Genomic DNA, 18,052 nt, shown 5'->3' on the forward strand with positions numbered 1-18,052 from the left:
GCACTTATATGAATTTGTATTCAAGTTGAGTTGTATGTTTTTGTTACAGTTTTATTTCTGGTCTGATCAGTCAGCAACTTAAGACAGCAAAAAAGAAAAAAAATAAATTCTGACGTATAGTAAAAATAACATAAATCCATTTTGTTCGTATCACTATATTCATATCACTATGCTTTTAACCTGTATTAAAAAACCTACTTTTTAAAGTATTTTTAGATGTAATACCCATTTTGATTTATAATGTAATTTTAATCAGCAAATTCTAAAATCTGTGTTCCCAACTTATTAATACTTTTATTTATTTGGGGGCTTGCAATAAAAATCTTATTTTACAGTGTTTTTGTTTGTTTGTTTGTTTTTAACTCTGTTCAACTGCAATATCTCTCCAAAAGATGAAAACATATCTTTAGCAAGAACATCATAAAGATTGAAAACTTGATAAAATGTTCCCGAGATGTTTATTTTAAATCCATTTGAAAATAAATATTTATGACATTTGCATAACAAATTTATATTATAATAAAATATGACAATTGAATACATTTATATCATATTATATTATAGCCTATGTTTTCCATACAAAGTTAAGAACTGAGATTAGTCATTTTATTTGAACTTTTGTAGATGGCAGCAGTATCTTACTGGGTCTCAAGTGGTTAATACGACTTTATAAAATATGTTATACAGTGATTTACAACTTTAAACCTATCTCGCAATAAAGGGCATTTAATATAATTAATCGGTAATTATTCAAACACACACGATATTCATGTATTTTGTATCCATAAAGGTTTTTGGGTGCTTGTTGCGACTATATTAATGATGTCTGTGATGGAGTATTTGTCATTCTTTCCATTCAAAAGCTTCCCGATAACCAGCTGTTCTTTATACGCATGCGCATTAAAGAGCTAATCATGCCGCGCATGCGCATTATGTCATGGCTCACTCATCTGTACGCGCATGCGCACTGTCGGAGTGTTTTGGGCCGAATCTTTATTTCGCAGCGGAATGTTGTCCTTCGAAGGAGTTTAAATAAAGAGCCGGATCATTTGAATTTAAAGGTAAAGGGGAAGTGTGTAGCTGTAGTTTACTGTTAGAGGCACAACGATTTGCCTCTAATATTGTGCCGTTTGCATTTTTGGCTGCTTTTGTTTTTTATATTAGCATCAGATAGCATGTCGGGTTAGCGGTAAACTGAAATGTCACTCATTGCATGCGATTATGGCATCGTTTATCCTTATCATTCCCCTATGCTTGGAATAAACGTGCTAAAATGTCTCCCTTTCAGTTATAAAAACACCTTAAGAATTGTGCTTGTTTTCATTTAACTTCTATTTCATTTGTCATAATAATCAGATGCTTTTAGAGCAGCTGAAATAAACAGAGATGTTATGGTGTAACGTTACTATATTAGTCACCATAGATGAGCAGGTTTCTGTCAAGGACCTCTTATACATTTATTTAGGAACAGGGTAACGTTATTTGTATTTCACAAAAGAAAAAAAAAGGCCATCTTTGAGCACATTGTGTGTGTGTGTGTGTGTCTTGTTTCCCATTACAATTAATATCTAGAATTAATATCTTAAGTCTTAAACTTTAAAATTAAGTTTGTTGATCTGTCAATGGGGTAAGAAAAATAAACTAAGGAAATAAGGATTACTAATAATAAAGTAAATAATATAAATTTTATATAAGCATAAACTTACTTAAATCAAGATACATTTACTTGAGTGGGAAAATAGCCTAAAATGTTTTTTGTTGTTGTTGTTGGGGTAAATAAAAATAAATTGAATTAATGTTTAAAATAGAAACGTTTGCTTGCAAAGCAAAATAATTTAATATGTTGACTGTGTTTATGCTTAAAACAAGAACAAATATCTTTCAGTGAGGTCAGAAATTATATTACTTTTCTTTACCTGTTGACATATTGTTTTCTCATTTTAAGGATAAACCTACTTGATACATTGTTCTGCATTTCCTCTTTTCCACCTCTGCAGGTACAGGATGGAGCTCCCAAACTACAGCCGACAGCTCATGCAGCAGCTGCATGCTTTACGTAAAGAGAGGCAGTTTTGCGACTGCTCCATCCTGGTGGGTGAGACCCCGCACCCCGCTCACAAGCTAGTGCTGGCGGCCTCCAGTATGTTACTGAAGTCTGTTCTGGAAGGTTCTGACAGCATCTCCATCGACACAGACTTACTGTCCTCTCAAGAGTTTTCTTCTCTTCTGGACATGGTGTACACTGGTAAACTGCCTCCTGGTAAACACAACTTCACCCGACTCATCGCCGCTGCGGACAGCTTGCAGATGTTTGATGTGGCCGTTGGTTGTAAGAACATTCTCACTGACCTCATGAAGCGGACTTCTGTCGAGACTGAGACTGAGTCGATGAAACCTCAGGTTATTAAACATTGTGTTAAGGAGCCGTCTGAATCAGAAGAGCTTAAAAGGGACAAAAATAGTTTTGAAGGTAAAAAAGTTGACTAATTAATAGTAAAGATTTCTCTTTGAGGTCACATTGTTCCAATGGTTTTCATGAATTATGTTTATTTCTGTTTTCAGAGGACAGAGCAGTTGAGTTGATCTCTCAAAATCAAGCTGGGGTCACAAAAATCCTCCAGAATGGACGATCGTATGTGAAGGTTCTTGAAATATGGGATACAGTATCCACAGAAGTGCGCCAGGTAAAATAATAATAAAAAAAAAAAAGAGATAAAAAGATTTGATCATTCACTTTTTAAATAAACAGTTCACACAAAAATGAAGTTTTGCTGAAAATGTACTCACTCACAGGCCTTCATCATTACAGATTTGGGGAAATGTAGCATTACATCAGTTGCTCACCAGTGGATGGGTGCCGTCAAAATGAGAGTCCAAACAGCTGATAAAAACATCACAATAATCCACAAGTTAGCCACACAACTCCAGTCTATTAGTTAACGTCTTTTGAAGTGAAATATTGCATTTTTGTAACAAAGAAATCCATCATTAAACATTTTTGACTTCATGCCATTGGTTATGGCCCAAATAATTTGTAATAATGCTTCCTACAATTAAACACTCTCACATCGAAATCCACTAACATATTTATTAACAACTGATTCTTCTCGTAAACAGCGTTTGATCTCAACATTTTTCACTGGAGAAAAACAATATTAGGAATGAGGACTCATATTTTAGCCTGAAATGAAAAGCTAAAAAAATGTTGTAGTGATGAATTTGTTTATTAAAAACATGAAGCTTTTCACTTTAATTGATGAACAGGAGTTGTGTGCATTATTTCTGGATTATTGTGATGTTTTTATAAGCTATTTAGACTCTCATTCTGTCGGCACCCATTCACGGCAAGTATCTTTTTGTGAGCAAGTCACGTAATGTTTAATTTTCTCCATATCTCTAATAACCAAACTCATCTACGCTTTGGATGGCCAGAGGGTAAATAAACATTCAGCAAATTTTCAGTTTAGAATGAACTGTTCCTTTAAAGCATATTGATGATCTGAAGATAGAGTTAGGACTGGATTCAGATCTCACTTCTGATCTTCTGCAGGTCATACTGGAGAGCTTCAAAGGAGATCCACCAGCAGATGAGGTTTACCAGAGGTTGCTCAATTGTGTGAAAGTAGAGAAAGTTGTGTCAGCTCAAACAGTCCTTACTTTGTTAGAACAGCTAAAATGTTTAAATCCTGAGCAGGGGTCAGTTTTGGAGGACGAGGGAAACAAGAGCTGTCCCGAGCCAAAAGGTGAGCTGACCTTTGTTGAGTGAAAGTGTGAAGTTTTGAATCATGGGGTATTAAAAGGATTCTAAAATGGCTAAACATTTCAGGCAGAATTTGTTAAACTTTGAGTGAATGTAGAAATAAAGAGACTGCTCTCTTTACTTACAGTTCCTGCATCAGGTGTTCGGTGGTCTAGTGGGCTTTTAGCCCATATATCAGAACTATCTCATCACCTCTCCAGTGTCAGCAACCTCTCAGAGCTTTTGACCAGCGCAGTGAACAGATGTACAAATGAAGTGGAAAAAGAGGTGTATTTGTCCCTTACAGTTTCTAATATAAAACAGTACAACAGTACACAGTGATTATAATTTGTTATATACACACTACCATCTAAAGGTTTGAGGTTAGTTAGATTTATTGAATGCTTTTAGAAAGTCTCTTTTGGTCACAGAGGCTGCATTTGAAATAACCATTGTCTATTTGAATACATTTTAAAATGTAATTTATTCCTGTGATGCAAAGCTGAAATTCCACCAGCCATTACGCCAGTCTTCAGTATCACATGATCAAACATTTCTCATTGTTATTATTTGAAAACAGATTTTTCTTTAAAACCTGATTCATTTTTTATGATTCTTTGATGAGTAGAAAGTTCAAAAGAAAAGCTTTTCTGAAATAGAAATCTTTTGAGTAATTGAATGCATCCTTTGCTGATTAAAGTATAAATGTATTTCCAAAAACAACAACAAATCTTACTGATGCCACACTTTTAAACTCAGGTAGTGCTGCAGTGCTGTTCTGGTCCATCTTCTGTGGAGGTGGTGGAAAGTTTGTTATGTAAACTCCAAGAGATGACCGTAAGTGAAGAAACGTTTCTGATGCTGCTCCATGAGGTGAAGGAAAGCTCCTCAGATGTGCTTCAGCTTCTGCAGTCCTTGAAAGACACAAGGGGTAGAACAGTAAAACGTGCCAACAATACCTAATCTGTTTCATCACACAGCCAATTCCTGATGACTTATACTTCTGATGACTTATTCTTCATCAGTTGACACAGCAGAAGACCGCAGTGGGGTGGAGTTGTTGAGAATATATCAGAACAGACTCATAGAACTGAATCTGGACCTCCAGCTTATCGAACAGAGCTTTAAAAAGGGTCCAGATATGAATGCAAATGAAAGAGAGGTACAGTACCTGTGTTGCATTATTAATCGGCTTTTCATAATTTAAAAGTAGCTTCAAAGCAAGGAAGCAGCTTTTACATGTATATATTTGTGTGCATTCAGTGTATTAAAGCTCTTCTGGGAGAGAAAGGAGATGCTGAGGTGGTTGGGAGGCTGATATCTGCAGCGCTGGATGGTTCACTGCAGGCCGTGACTGTTTGGAGGCTTCTGCTGTGGATAGAGACACACAGTCCAGAGCTGCAGCTCCTCATGCAGGAGGTCAAGGAGAAACCAAACGCTCCAAAACTTCTCCAAACCAGTGAGTGTTTAAAGGCTTTGAATTAGGGGTGCTCCGATCACGATCGGCCGATCGTTATGCGCATCTCGTCAGTAAAGCCGGTTGGTTTTCTTATCAGCGGTTAATTCCATCAGGTGCGTGATTTCACATAGAGCACCTGTTACTACACAGAGCCGTTGTTAATAGAGAAGATGCGCAAATCACGTTAATTTTCAGCGTTTATTGGCGCATCTTCTCAGTTAACAACGGCTCTGTGTAGTAACAGCTGCTCTATGTGAAATCACGCACCTGATGGAATTAACAGCTGATTAGAAAACCGGCTTTACTGACGAGATGTGCATTAACGATCGGCCGATCGTGATCGGAGCACCCCTACTTTGAATCAACACACTGCTTTTGGTTACTAGCTTTGTAGTTCTCTGAAAGGCTGAGTGTAAATTGCGTCTTTAATAAGTCAATTAGACCAATTGCTCTGTGTTCCAAAATACTTTTGCTGTTTTGTTTTTTAGTTAAAGACATAGATGTGCTCTTTAAGCACAAATCACTCATCCTGGAAACAGTCAGTAACATTACCCTGCTCGAACAAGGTTTGAACACAGTGGATCATGGGACAGAGGAATTTGCTGAGGTAAGAGGCGGAGGAAAAATATAATAAATGTATTAAATATATGCCTTAATTTGCATAATGCACACACTGTCAGTGTGCGTGTATATATATATATATATATATATATATATATATATATATATATATATATATATATATATTTATACACACACACACACACACACACACACACACATACACACACACACACACACAAACACATACAGACACATACAGACATGACTGTTCGGTTATTATATTTTCGGTACAGCAGGAATATTTAATGTTAATTTTTAAATTAAACAGCGACTTACTGAACTAATTGCTCTTACTTAAAATATATTAAATTATAATGAACATTTTCTTAGGGATAAAAATCTACCTCAGCTTATGATCTAAACTATAGGGAGCCCTTTTACATTATTATAAGTTAACAATTAAAAACAGAGGCCAAACTTACACATAATGTAGTTTTTAAATTAAATTCGAAGTTAAAAAACTTCTATTTGTTGTTGAAATATATTAATTTACACAGTGGCTGTCATTAGCTGTTGCATAACTGATTTATTTAAAGAATAAATACAATTAAGACATCACTAACAAGTAAAGTAAAATACAATGAGCATATAATATTTAGCAAAATGCTCTTCTCTAGACATTTCTCATATGTTTTAAAAAGTTTGGTTTTGGTTTGATTTTTTTTAAAATGTGTATTTAATTTATGCCTGTGATGACAAAGCTGACTTTCAGATTGTGGAAAACTGTGATACTTTTTTTTTTGTTTTGTTTTTGCTGCATTCTTTGAGAAATCAAAAGTTCAAATGAACAGCATTTGTATGAAATGGAAAACCTTTTGTAACATTATAATTCTTTACTGTCACTTTTGATCAATTCCATGTGTCCTCGCTGAATAGAATTATTCATTTCTTTCAAAATGATAATAATAATTAAAACAAAACATCCCGATCACAAACTTTTAAATGCTAGTGTAATTTGTAATAACAGTGTAATAACAGATGCATATTTAAAAACATCCACTCCAGAATAATAAACTAACTGCAAAGTAAATAAAATTCAACATTATATAACATTACTTTTGTGCGTCCCAGTTTCTCCAGAGCTGTCGGAGGGCCGATGGTGAGCTGGAGTCAGTTTATCAGACTGTGGAGAGAGTTTTGAGTCGTGACTCAGAGTTTGCCAGTTCACTGTGCCAGCTGCTGTCTGCCAACCAGCAGAACGTCCCGCAGCTGAAAGACCTCAAACATCCCGGTGAAGGACCTCTCAGTGCACACAGATTTCTGTCCAAGTGATATGATAGTTAGGCATCACTTAATGGAAACAAACCTTAATATTTTACTCTTTTTCTAAACAGGGCCTCTGCCAGATTCTGCGAAATCTGAGGTTGAACAAGAAGAATCTACAGCAGACTCTGAGGATGATGATGGAGAAGACCCCAAAACAAAAGGCAGAAGAAAGGCTGTCCCTGTGTCGTACGGGTGTGAGTGGTGTAAAAAGGCGTTTGACTTTAAGTGTCGTCTGATAAAGCACAGGAAAGGCTGTGCCCTGGCGCCGGGGAAGGAGCAGCGCTGCTCAGAGTGTTCGGTGGCCTTTCCAACGCTCAAGAGCCTTCACCAGCACTGCATGGAAGTCCATGGTGGCCCTCCGGCGAAGAAGAAGAAAACAGAGCAAGTGCCATGTGACATGTGCGACAAAACTTTCAAACACTCTTCAGGTGTGCAGAGATCCTTTTCAAGCTGAACAAAAAGGCTGGCTCATACAAGTGATGCAGATCCAAAACTGGCCTGCAACAGTATTCTCTTATAAATAATAATTAAGATGTCCAAAGTACTTGAAAACTTGAAGTCATTGTTTTAATTTAATTTGTTATTATTAGTAGTATAATGATATTTGGTTACACTTTATTTGAAGGTGTCCTTTCTGTGTTACATGTATTTACTATTATAATAACAATTAATTATGCATAATTACATGCAAGTAACCCTAAGCCAAACCCTAAATCCTATCCCTAACCATATATTTAGAACATGTACCGTATTTTTCGGACTATAAGTCGCACCTGAGCATAAGTCGCATCAGTCCAAAAATGCGTCATGACGAGGGAAAAAACATATATAAGTTGCACTGGACTATAAGTCGCATTTATTTAGAACCAAGAGAAAACATTACCGTCTACAGCCGCGAGAGGGCGCTCTATGCTTTTCAGTGTAGACTACAGGAGCACTGAGCAGCATAGAGCGCCCTCTGGTGGCTGTAGACGGTAATGTTTTCTCTGGGTTCATTACTCTTGGTTCATGTAAAATTAATTTTGATAAATAAGTCGCACCTGACTATAAGTCGCAGGACCAGCCAAACTATGAAAAAAAGTGTGACTTATAGTCCGTAAAATACGGTAGTTAATTAATATTACTTAAATGTATAATTACACTGTGACAAGGACACCTGAATATACAGTGTAGACAAATATATAGATTAATATTTAACTTTCATTAACAACAACAATGATAAAGTACATTAAATGTAAATATTTTGTATTGTTTCATATTTATGTTCATATTACAAATTAAATAATATTATTTATTATGATGGTAAATAATAATAATAATATAAATATTGTTATGTTATGAATGAAAATACACACTATAATACTAGTTACTAATATGATTATACAAAAAAAGTAATTAATTATTATTAAGCTAAAATGTTATTGAAAACACTTGTTTATTTAAAAACCATTATCAATATATTGTTATTCATAACATATAGTATACATATTATGGTATTAATTATGAATTAAATGATGATAATAATAATAATAACAACAATAATAATAATATACATTATTATTGGTAGCATTATTGTTAGTGTTTTTATTAGAAATATTGTTAGTAGTGTTGTTATTAATTAAATAATCTGATGTTTTCATTAGCATGTTACTTTTTGCTATGGTATCAGAATTGGTATCGAGTGTCCTAAAAACTGGTTTGAAATGTTGAAATGTGAAAACATCTCATCTCTATAAAATTCTTTCAGGTAAATATCTCTATAAATATCTTTCAGGTCTTTTATATCATAAACGCACTGAACATTTCGAGGAGAGACCATACGCATGCGAGGAGTGCGGGGCGAAGTTTGCTGCTACCTCGTCTCTGAAGAACCACATGCGTCTACACACAGGAGAAAAACCCTTCCACTGCAAACACTGCGACATGAGCTTTTCTGTGGCCGCTGCTCTCTCATACCACACCAAGAAGAAGCATGCTGAGGGTGGGATGGTTCAAACATGTGTTGTACGTATATCATATGTGTGTCATATATAGCAAATGTGGAAACCAATGTGTGGCATTTGCAGGTAAAATGTACTGCTGTCAGTACTGCTCAGCCTCATTTGCTCAGTCCATTGAACTGACGCGTCACGTCCGCACGCACACTGGAGACAAACCTTATGTCTGCAGGGAATGCGGCAAAGGCTTCAAACAAGCCAACGGGCTGTCCGTCCATCTGCAGAACTTCCACAGTGAGCACATCCACACTTGATACATTTCACTTTCTAATAAACACAAACTAAACTAGTGACATGTTATTTGTCTCATCAGACATTACAGAGCCACATGACTGCCAGAAATGCCGAGTGAGTTTCTCCTCTCTGGACGAGCTCCGTCAGCACATCCAGGAGGTGCATCCCAAAGAGCTGCACCAGTGTCCCGAGTGCAGCAAGATCTTCAACAGTGAAGCCAATCTGGAGAAGCACATGAACATTCATGACGGGAACAAACCTTACGGCTGCAAGATGTGTAAAAAGTCCTATCAGGTGAGAACAACACACTTCATCTGTTGGATGATAAAGGATACATTTCTCTGACAACAGAAAACTGTTACAATGTAGCTCTCTTTTTGTGCAATTTGCTTAAAAGGGCTACGTTTATGCATGAAACAAAGACGTACAGAGACTCCTAAATGTATTTCAACACTTAAACTACACATAAAAATTAGTACACGTAAATGCATTTTATACGAAATATCAAACCCAATGATATTTATTTAAAATTAATTTCTATGAATTTAGCAGAAGCATTTATCCAAAGAAACATTATAATATTATATTATATTATTCAGAAGTTAAATAGGTTAAATAGATTTTTTTAATACCTTTGAAAGACATCTTTTATACTTGCCAAGGCTTATTTATTTATTTAAAAAAAATACAGAAAATATTGTGCTATTGTGAAATACTTTTGCAAATTAAAATATCTATTTTCTATTTTTATATACTTTAAAATGTAATTTATTCCTGTAATCAAAAGATGAATTACTCCAGTCTTCAGTGTCACATGATCCTTCAGAAATCATTCTGATGTGCTGATTTCCTGCTCAAACATTTCTTATTATTATCAATGTTAAAATCAGTTTTGGTTGATTATTTGATGAGCATATAGAATTATGTTTTCATTTTATAATACATATTGTTTTATATTTGTGTAATCTAGTGTTAAATATATCATTATATTATTATTCTAAATATATGTGTAGTTATTTTATTTTTTATATTTATTTTAAATATATAAGATAAAATATAAAATAAACATAAAAAAAAAACATTTGTTTCTGTTTCAGACGCTCTCTGGTCTGTGGTACCACAATCGTACGGCTCACCCCGAGAGCGCATCTGCCCAGGGCAACAAAGCTATCAAATCTCTGCTGCAGTGTGACAAGTGTGACAAGACATTTAGCAACCGAAATAGTCTGTTAAAACATCAGATAACCAATCACAAAGGTAAGGAGTGACCACTGATCCTAGAAAGTTATTACTGTTAGTTACATTTACCCTGTACTAGTATTGATTGATTGTGTGTGTGTGTGTGTGTGTGTGTGTGTGTGTGTGTGTGTGTGTGTGTGTGTGTGTGTGTGTGTGTGTGTGTGTGTGTGTGTGTGTGTGTTTTTCAGAAGTGCACTTGTGGAAGTGTGTGAACTGTGACAGCACTATGACGAGTGAGCAGGAGCTCCAGCAGCACATATGCAGCGGTCAGGCGAGTCAGAGCGGCTCTGTGTTCAGCTGCGTGGTCTGCTCTCTCCACTTCACCTCAGAGACTGAGTTCCAGCAGCACTTCCTGTCCAAACATCTGCAGGTCATGCAAGAGGAAGCACAGACACAGGCCTCCAGTGCTCAAACGGTGACGCCCCGACCCAAATCAAAAAGCTCTCATATTCAAACATTTAAAGGGATAGTTTACCCCAAAAAATGGAAATTCTGTCATGAATTACTCACCCTCATGTCGTTCCAAACCTGTAAGACCTGTTCCTCTTCAGAACACAAATGAAGATATTTCTGATGAAATCTGAGAGCTTTCTGCCCTGCACAGACAGCAACACAAATAAAGTGGAAGTGACATGACATACAGCCGAGTATTTGTGCTCTGCATTTAACTCATCCAAAGTGCATACACACAAACCGTGAACACACACCCGGAGCAGTGGGCAGCTATTTAGCAGTTGGGGGTTCGGTGCCTTGCTCAAGGGCCCCTCAGTCGTGGTATTGCCAGCCCAAGACTCAAACCCACACGCTTAGGGTCAGGAGTCAAACTCTCTAACCACTAGGCCACGACTTCCCCCTGAAATACCACGGTCAAGGCCCAGAAAATTAGTAAGGACATTTTTAAAATACATCCTGGTACTCTTATGAACACACGTCAAAGAATGACACAGAAGAGAAGAAAGTGTAGAAAAAAGTTGCTATTTTCATTTTCTTCAGAAGTCGCTATTTTTGTTGTTTTCACAAAAAGTATTCTCATAGCTTCATAACATTACGGTTGAACCACTGATGTCACACGGACTATTTTAACCGTGTCCTTACTACCTTTGACCTTGAATGTGTCAGTTTGTTACTTTCTATGTTGGGTCAGAAAGCTCTCGGATTTCATCATAAATATCTTAATTCATCTCTCTAAATATGAAAAAAGGTTTTATGGGTTTTTGACGATATGAGGGTGAGTAATTAATGACAGACCTTTCATTTTTGGGTGAACTACCTCTTTAAGATATTAGAAATAGTGCATTTATTTGTGGGAAGTGAAATTAAGTTTATTCTGCAGTGCAAATATTGTTTAAAATATTGTATGAACATTAATAAAAAAAACAATAATAATAATAATATGAAGATCATACTGTTATCCATGAATTCCATCTGTTTTACGTAATGATTAAATGATTTTACAAGAAATAATAATTATAATATACACAATTTTTTCATGGTTTTATTAGTATTATTGATGTCTAATTATTATTATTATAAATATAATAAATGAACAAGTGTTTTTATTAGCACATAGATTTTTACTATTATATCTAATTGGTATAAATGATCATGAAATATCATTTTTCGGCACATCATTTATGGCAGTGTTGTGAAAACACCATCGTCAATATGTTTATTAAACAAAACATGCCAAATGCCAACAATCAGTAATGATTTAATCATAAATTATTCATTTTAGAAAAAAATGGCAAGGTATTTGTGACTCTTTCCAGGTGATTCAGTGTGAGGATGCAGCCGGTCAAGAGGCGGAGCAAGTGATTAGCCTGGACCAATCCCAGATTGAAGGGTCACCGCAGCTGTTTGTGGCTCTGGGTGATCAGCAGGAAGCAGCCAGCGGCGCTGGAATCGTGGCTGTGAGTATGGAGGATCTACTGAACGGCACCGTCACGCTCATCTGTGAAGAGGGCCAGTGAACTCTGGGCTTTATGATCATGACTTTGCTTTGAAGCCGAGTGCATGTAACAGTTGTTTTTTGTTTTGTTTTGTTTTTGTACGAGAATGAATATGATTTTTAATGAACACAGGCTTTAGTCTCTGGGTCACTTGATTTGTTTTTCCCTCTTGGAAGAGTGTTTTTCAGGCTTATCGTACACTAGCATGCAAAATCTGTTAAAAATAGTGTAAGATGACATCAGTCTCTTCAGTGCAGTCTTAATCTCTTTTCTTTGTTTCATTATGAACTATTTATTTAGCACAAACAGATTTTAAATGAGAAAAGTCACTTGAATTTGTTTCCAACACATTATCTACCTCTGATCAAGCGTCATGTACAGGGATCATTTTAGTTTCTCGCATGCTTTATGATTGTTTTTCTGCTGAAAATAACACGTGACAAAGCGAAGTGTAAGATTAACTTTTCATTTCTAGAATGTTATGAATGCAATTTTAAATAGAGATGAGAATTTACTTTGTATAAGTATAAATGGCAAATATTATTAAAGGTATGACTTTATAAGCAGGTAAACATTTTAAGTATTTTTGTAAATTATACATTTATTTAAAAGAAATTCACAAAGCATTGATTAAAAACAATCATTTACTGTTCATATGAAAGACAACACCAACCCTCAAAAACTTCTCATACAGTAAGGTTTATAGTGTAAAATAGTCAAAAATATATATAGTTCTTAGTTAATATGCCAGTAATTCACAGACAACCCTGAGTCATTGTTTTTTTTTAAATTCATTAAGCTGTAGCTTTTAAATCTGAAACTCCGACCGCACTGTGCAGTTACACAAAAAATATCTGTACACTCAATAGAAACTTTTGATGTTGAATCAATACAGAAAACATTCTGGATTAAACTGCAATTCTTCAAAGTTTATTTAAAAATGTACTCCTCCTCAGGCGATCCAAGATGTAGATGAGGTTGTTTCTTGTGGATTACTGTGATGTTTTTATCAGCTGTTAGGAATTGCATTCTGACGGCACCCATTCACTGGTGTGAAAGTGATTCAATACTAGATTTCTTCAAATCTGTTCCTGTGAAGAATCTCTTACGGCCTGACAGTGAGTAAACTTCTAGCAAATTTTCATTTTCGGATGAACTACTACTGGAAAAATAGACACAAACACACAGCTGGTCTTCAGCCATAATGAAAATAAATGTGGGGTATGGCAAATTTCTTCTCGCATTCCCAGTCCAGACAAAGAAAAAACCTAATAACTAATTTTTATATCATGTCAGTATCATACAGACAGTATATGGATGAAGGTGCACAATCAAATACTGCAACATGAACAAACAGAACTACAGCACTCTAAAATAATGCTAAACTCACACAGTGTTGAATGAAGAGAGGAATGTGACAATGCATATAACATTTTCAAGCTTGCTATAAAAAATAAGCATATTCTTGCAATGCAAATGTTTATTTTCCTAGAGTGCCGCAAGGCTCCCTATTCAGCAGTGCATAGTAACATAACACCAAAAAACAGCTCCCAATTCATCACCTAAAATGTGTCCTGTGCAAAGCACAGCCAGTTGTTTGTAAGCTTAAAGAAATAAGAATATAGATATGTTCAAGCATATCCTCTAAAACAGAATATCAGTAGTCAGCTTACTTAAATGTGCATTTAGGGTGAATACATTCAGTTGTGAGAATGAGTTCAACAAACTCACTATGAACGTCAAACATTCTTTGTGTTTTTAACAAAAAATTATGTAAATACTGAAAATATGCAAAATGCAACTATATTTTCAGTGCACAGTCTTTGGGAACAAGAGCAACTGAAAAATAAAATGCCAGGTAGATTCTGAAATAATTTACCTAAGGTTTCACAATAAATCACAAGGACTCACTGGATCATGTAATCATTAACAGCATATTCACTTTCTTAAAGTACATACACTTCACTAACGGCCTTAAAGGGATAGTTCACCCAAAAATGAAAATTCTGTCATTAATTACATGTCGTTCCAAACCTGTAAGACCTTCGTTCATCTTTGGAACACAAATTAAGATATTTTTGATGAAATCCAAGAGCTTTCTGATCCTCCATAGACAGCAAGGCAACTGAAATGTTACCAGGCTCAAAAAGTTGCCCATTGAATATAGTTGTTATTTTTGTTTTCTTTGCGCACAAAAAGTATTCTTGCAGCTTCGTAAAATTATGGTTTATGTTCTCAAGATAAACAAAGGTCTTACAAGTTTGGAAAAAATGATGGTGAGTAACAAATGACAGAATTTAAATTTTAGGGTGAACGCTTCATTTAAGTTGCTCAAGTTTAACAGACTTTTTGTTGGCTCTAATTTGTTCTCTTAAAATACAACAGTGCTCTTGGACTTTATACTGACACCTACTGGCCTGGATGAATGTTTAGTGTTTACCCTTTTATGTAGAAATTAGTATTTCTATCTCTACCTTTACAAGACTGCAAGTACACATAAAGTGTGCCATTTGGGGCAAAGCCAAAATGTTATGTGAGTGCACATCATATAAAATATAAGTGTGTTGTTGTTTTTTTGTCTAAAGTGCTGCTTCCAAAGCCTAATATAGTCCAGATAAATAGGCTCTAATTTGAGGCTTTAGTTTTCAGTTAGTAATCTTCTTTTTGGGCAGGAAAGCACTAGTGATTTGGTTCATCACCACTAAGGCAGGAACAAGTGGAATGAGTAGGAATATATACCAGACTGTGCCTGTCACCAATGCTTGAAACCAGTCTGTAAACATGGCTTACATGACAGCGATGGTGGCCAGCAGGTAGGCCAGCAGATCACAGGTGGCATGATGAGTTTGGGGAAAAGGAGAAAGACGCCACAGATCGCCCGCAGGATGGTAGCAGCCATCGTAGCGACTCCCAGCAGGCTGTGCCAGGAAGTGAAGTGAGGATGCTCCTTTATGTTCTTGCTGGTCACCATGAAGCCGAATCCTGTAGCTCCACACACCAGTAGCAGAGGCTGGAAGTACCAGTGCAGACGGACCTTCCACTTATGTGATTTGAAGCAGAACGGCCTGCCCTCGGTAGATAAAAGCAGGAACCTTTCAGTCATGCACAGGCAAAACTAAAACAGAAGACAGAAATTTTAATGCTTTCATGAAGACCCTTAAAAGTACATAAAACAGCAGTTTTTGAAAATGTCTATGCATTATCTTTGTTTATAAAAACGTGAGATGCGAGGTTCAGAAAAGCTTTTTGTTAAAGTGCAATTCAGAATACCTCTTCTGCCATGACAAAACACTTGCCAAGCCAAATTGCTACTTTAAAAAACAAAAACAAATGCTTTTCCCACCTCCAGGGTCCTCTGATTGGTCCATTGTTTTGGAGTTCAAAGTAATAAGCATGATGAGTGTGTAAAAGTTGAAATTCTTTAAAATGCAGCACTTGTGTATAAGACACTGCAAAAGATGCAGGCACACCGGTCATTCAAGTCTGTCTAGAGCATAATTACATGGAAATCAATGGGAAATTAGTGCATTGAAATGGAAAAATGCCTTCTGTGGGAACAGCCCTTTCCTCTAGTCTTTTAGAAATCATTCTGAAGATGATTTGTTGCTCAAGAAATATTTCTTATTTTTATCAATGTTAAAAACAGTTTGGGCTGCTAAATATTTTTGTTGAAACTGATGCAATTTTTTAGGATTCTTTTATAAATAGAAAGCACAAAAAACAGTTTATTTAGAACTGAATGTTTTGCAAAAAAAAAATAAAAATAAAGGACTATTTGCTATACTGTACATGGGTTAAAATGATGAGACTAACCTCTGTCAGGTCATGTCACATTATTAGTACAGAATGTGTTATCTTTGTCATCAAGGTGAATGTAATCAGATTCCTACGTGAAAGCAGCTGAATCCATTGGCTTTGTGTTTCACCACACTCAATTCATTATTTACAAAAGACATATTTTATTCATTCCCTGAGAGGCTGAACTTCACTGAAACACAATGCATTATTAAAAACTCCAGGAGTGATTATATATATATATATATATATATATATATATATATATATATATATATATATATATATATAATATTATCATTTTATCAATCTATGCCTGAAAACATGATGAATTGTATAATATTTTGTGTATTTGAATGTATAAAAATTTACCCCAAGCGACATGCAGACAAGTTGCCATGAGAAGAGACCTGGAACTAATAAACACGGGAGGTTTTTAATATTTAGAAATAATTCATATTAATTTTCATTTTATGACCAAAAAATATATGCTTACTGTCATTAGTTTATGGTCATATTACAGAATAACCATGGTACACGTCCAAAAATCATAGTAATGCCATGGTTCTTTATTGTACTTTAATTGAAAAATTAAAATACTATTACATCACCATGGTACAGCTCGTCAAAAACATATACAAATATTCAAAATCATTGTAATATCACACTACTTTGATATATACCATGGAAGTGACTGATTATTGTATTTATAACCCATGGTACTCCAATGTACTTCATAAAATATCATAAAATTTGAATAATACACTTCCGAAACATGGTACTACCATGGTAACATCTAAAACCTAATTAATTTATTGTTGTATTGTAGAAATGGATACATTTGGAGTAGACAAGACAAGACCCTTTCACTTCTATTTACTCTATATACATATTCATAAATCAATTTAGGCTCATATTTAATATTTATCTGTCAGTTATTGTATGTGTTATTAATAGTAAAAGTATTACCAATACTTTTCTTTTTCATAGTACTATCATTTTTTTAGGCGTGTACTATTGTATTTTTAAGTAATGTTACCCCGAATTTCTATGAGATTACCATCTGATACATCACTTTACCATGGTACTGCCACAGCTGTAACTTTCAGTGTAACTGAAAGAGCTGATGTCTCACGCCGTGACTCACTTGTTCCTGTTCTGGACAGTATGGATGTGAGAACGACGAGACTTTAGAGATGCAATGTATTTCCTGGATTGGAGTCCTACAGTAAAGGATTGTCTCTTAATATTCAGGAGCCATGCAGTTCCGATTGGAAGATGACCAAGCAACTCGAATGAGACCACATTAATATTCAACAGCCAAGCGTTCGCATTGGCGCGGAGCCGAGGTACGTCAGCATATCCTTTTTAATATTCAAATTGCAATGATACGTAACTGTAAGATATTTAATTATTCATGAGCTAAGCTTCTGCCGGTGTAGTGACCCGTTTAAACACAAAAAACTAATTTTGCCGATTTAGTAGATTTGGCGAAGTGTGCTCTTATTTATTTTATTTTTTTTGATTGCAGTCAAAAAGTCCTCAAACATGACAAGAATAAGTAAAATATATAAAGAAGAAAAGATTAGATGAATATAAATTTAAGACGAGTGAAAAAAATTGTATTTTCTTTCTAAGATGTAATTTTTTTAATCACGGTAATAAGACTCATAATGGAAATGCCACAATGAACGGTTTCATCAAATTCACCATTTACCAAGTTCATAAAAGAATGAATAAAGACATAGTG

The 18,052-nt window shown here is 35.3% G+C and overlaps 1 protein-coding gene and 1 pseudogene across 2 annotated transcripts; one reads left to right on the forward strand and one right to left on the reverse strand.

Annotated features, from left to right (window-relative positions):
• Window positions 1-957: 957 nt before the first annotated feature.
• On the forward strand, window positions 958-12,652 carry zbtb40 (zinc finger and BTB domain containing 40). 2 transcript variants are annotated; one of them, XM_026275174.1, is made up of 17 exons: window positions 958-1,061; window positions 1,998-2,470; window positions 2,563-2,684; window positions 3,551-3,743; window positions 3,888-4,027; window positions 4,499-4,670; window positions 4,765-4,901; window positions 5,003-5,198; window positions 5,687-5,805; window positions 6,894-7,054; window positions 7,164-7,516; window positions 8,863-9,069; window positions 9,155-9,319; window positions 9,399-9,613; window positions 10,417-10,576; window positions 10,747-10,973; window positions 12,328-12,652. In XM_026275174.1, exons 2-17 carry the CDS (start codon window positions 2,005-2,007, stop codon window positions 12,526-12,528), a joined length of 3,234 nt encoding a protein of 1,077 aa, XP_026130959.1. In that variant the 5' UTR covers window positions 958-1,061; window positions 1,998-2,004; the 3' UTR covers window positions 12,529-12,652. The 2 variants fall into 2 exon arrangements, with proteins under 2 accessions (XP_026130959.1, XP_026130958.1); XM_026275173.1 differs by having other exon boundaries at window positions 6,894-7,053; window positions 7,157-7,516.
• A 572-nt stretch (window positions 12,653-13,224) lies between these two features.
• LOC113110573 (cytochrome b561 domain-containing protein 1-like) lies at window positions 13,225-15,789 on the reverse strand (annotated as a pseudogene).
• Window positions 15,790-18,052: the final 2,263 nt, after the last annotated feature.

Source organism: Carassius auratus, chromosome 11 (assembly GCF_003368295.1).
Source record: "Carassius auratus strain Wakin chromosome 11, ASM336829v1, whole genome shotgun sequence".
In the NCBI taxonomy this organism is placed as follows: domain Eukaryota; kingdom Metazoa; phylum Chordata; class Actinopteri; order Cypriniformes; family Cyprinidae; genus Carassius; species Carassius auratus.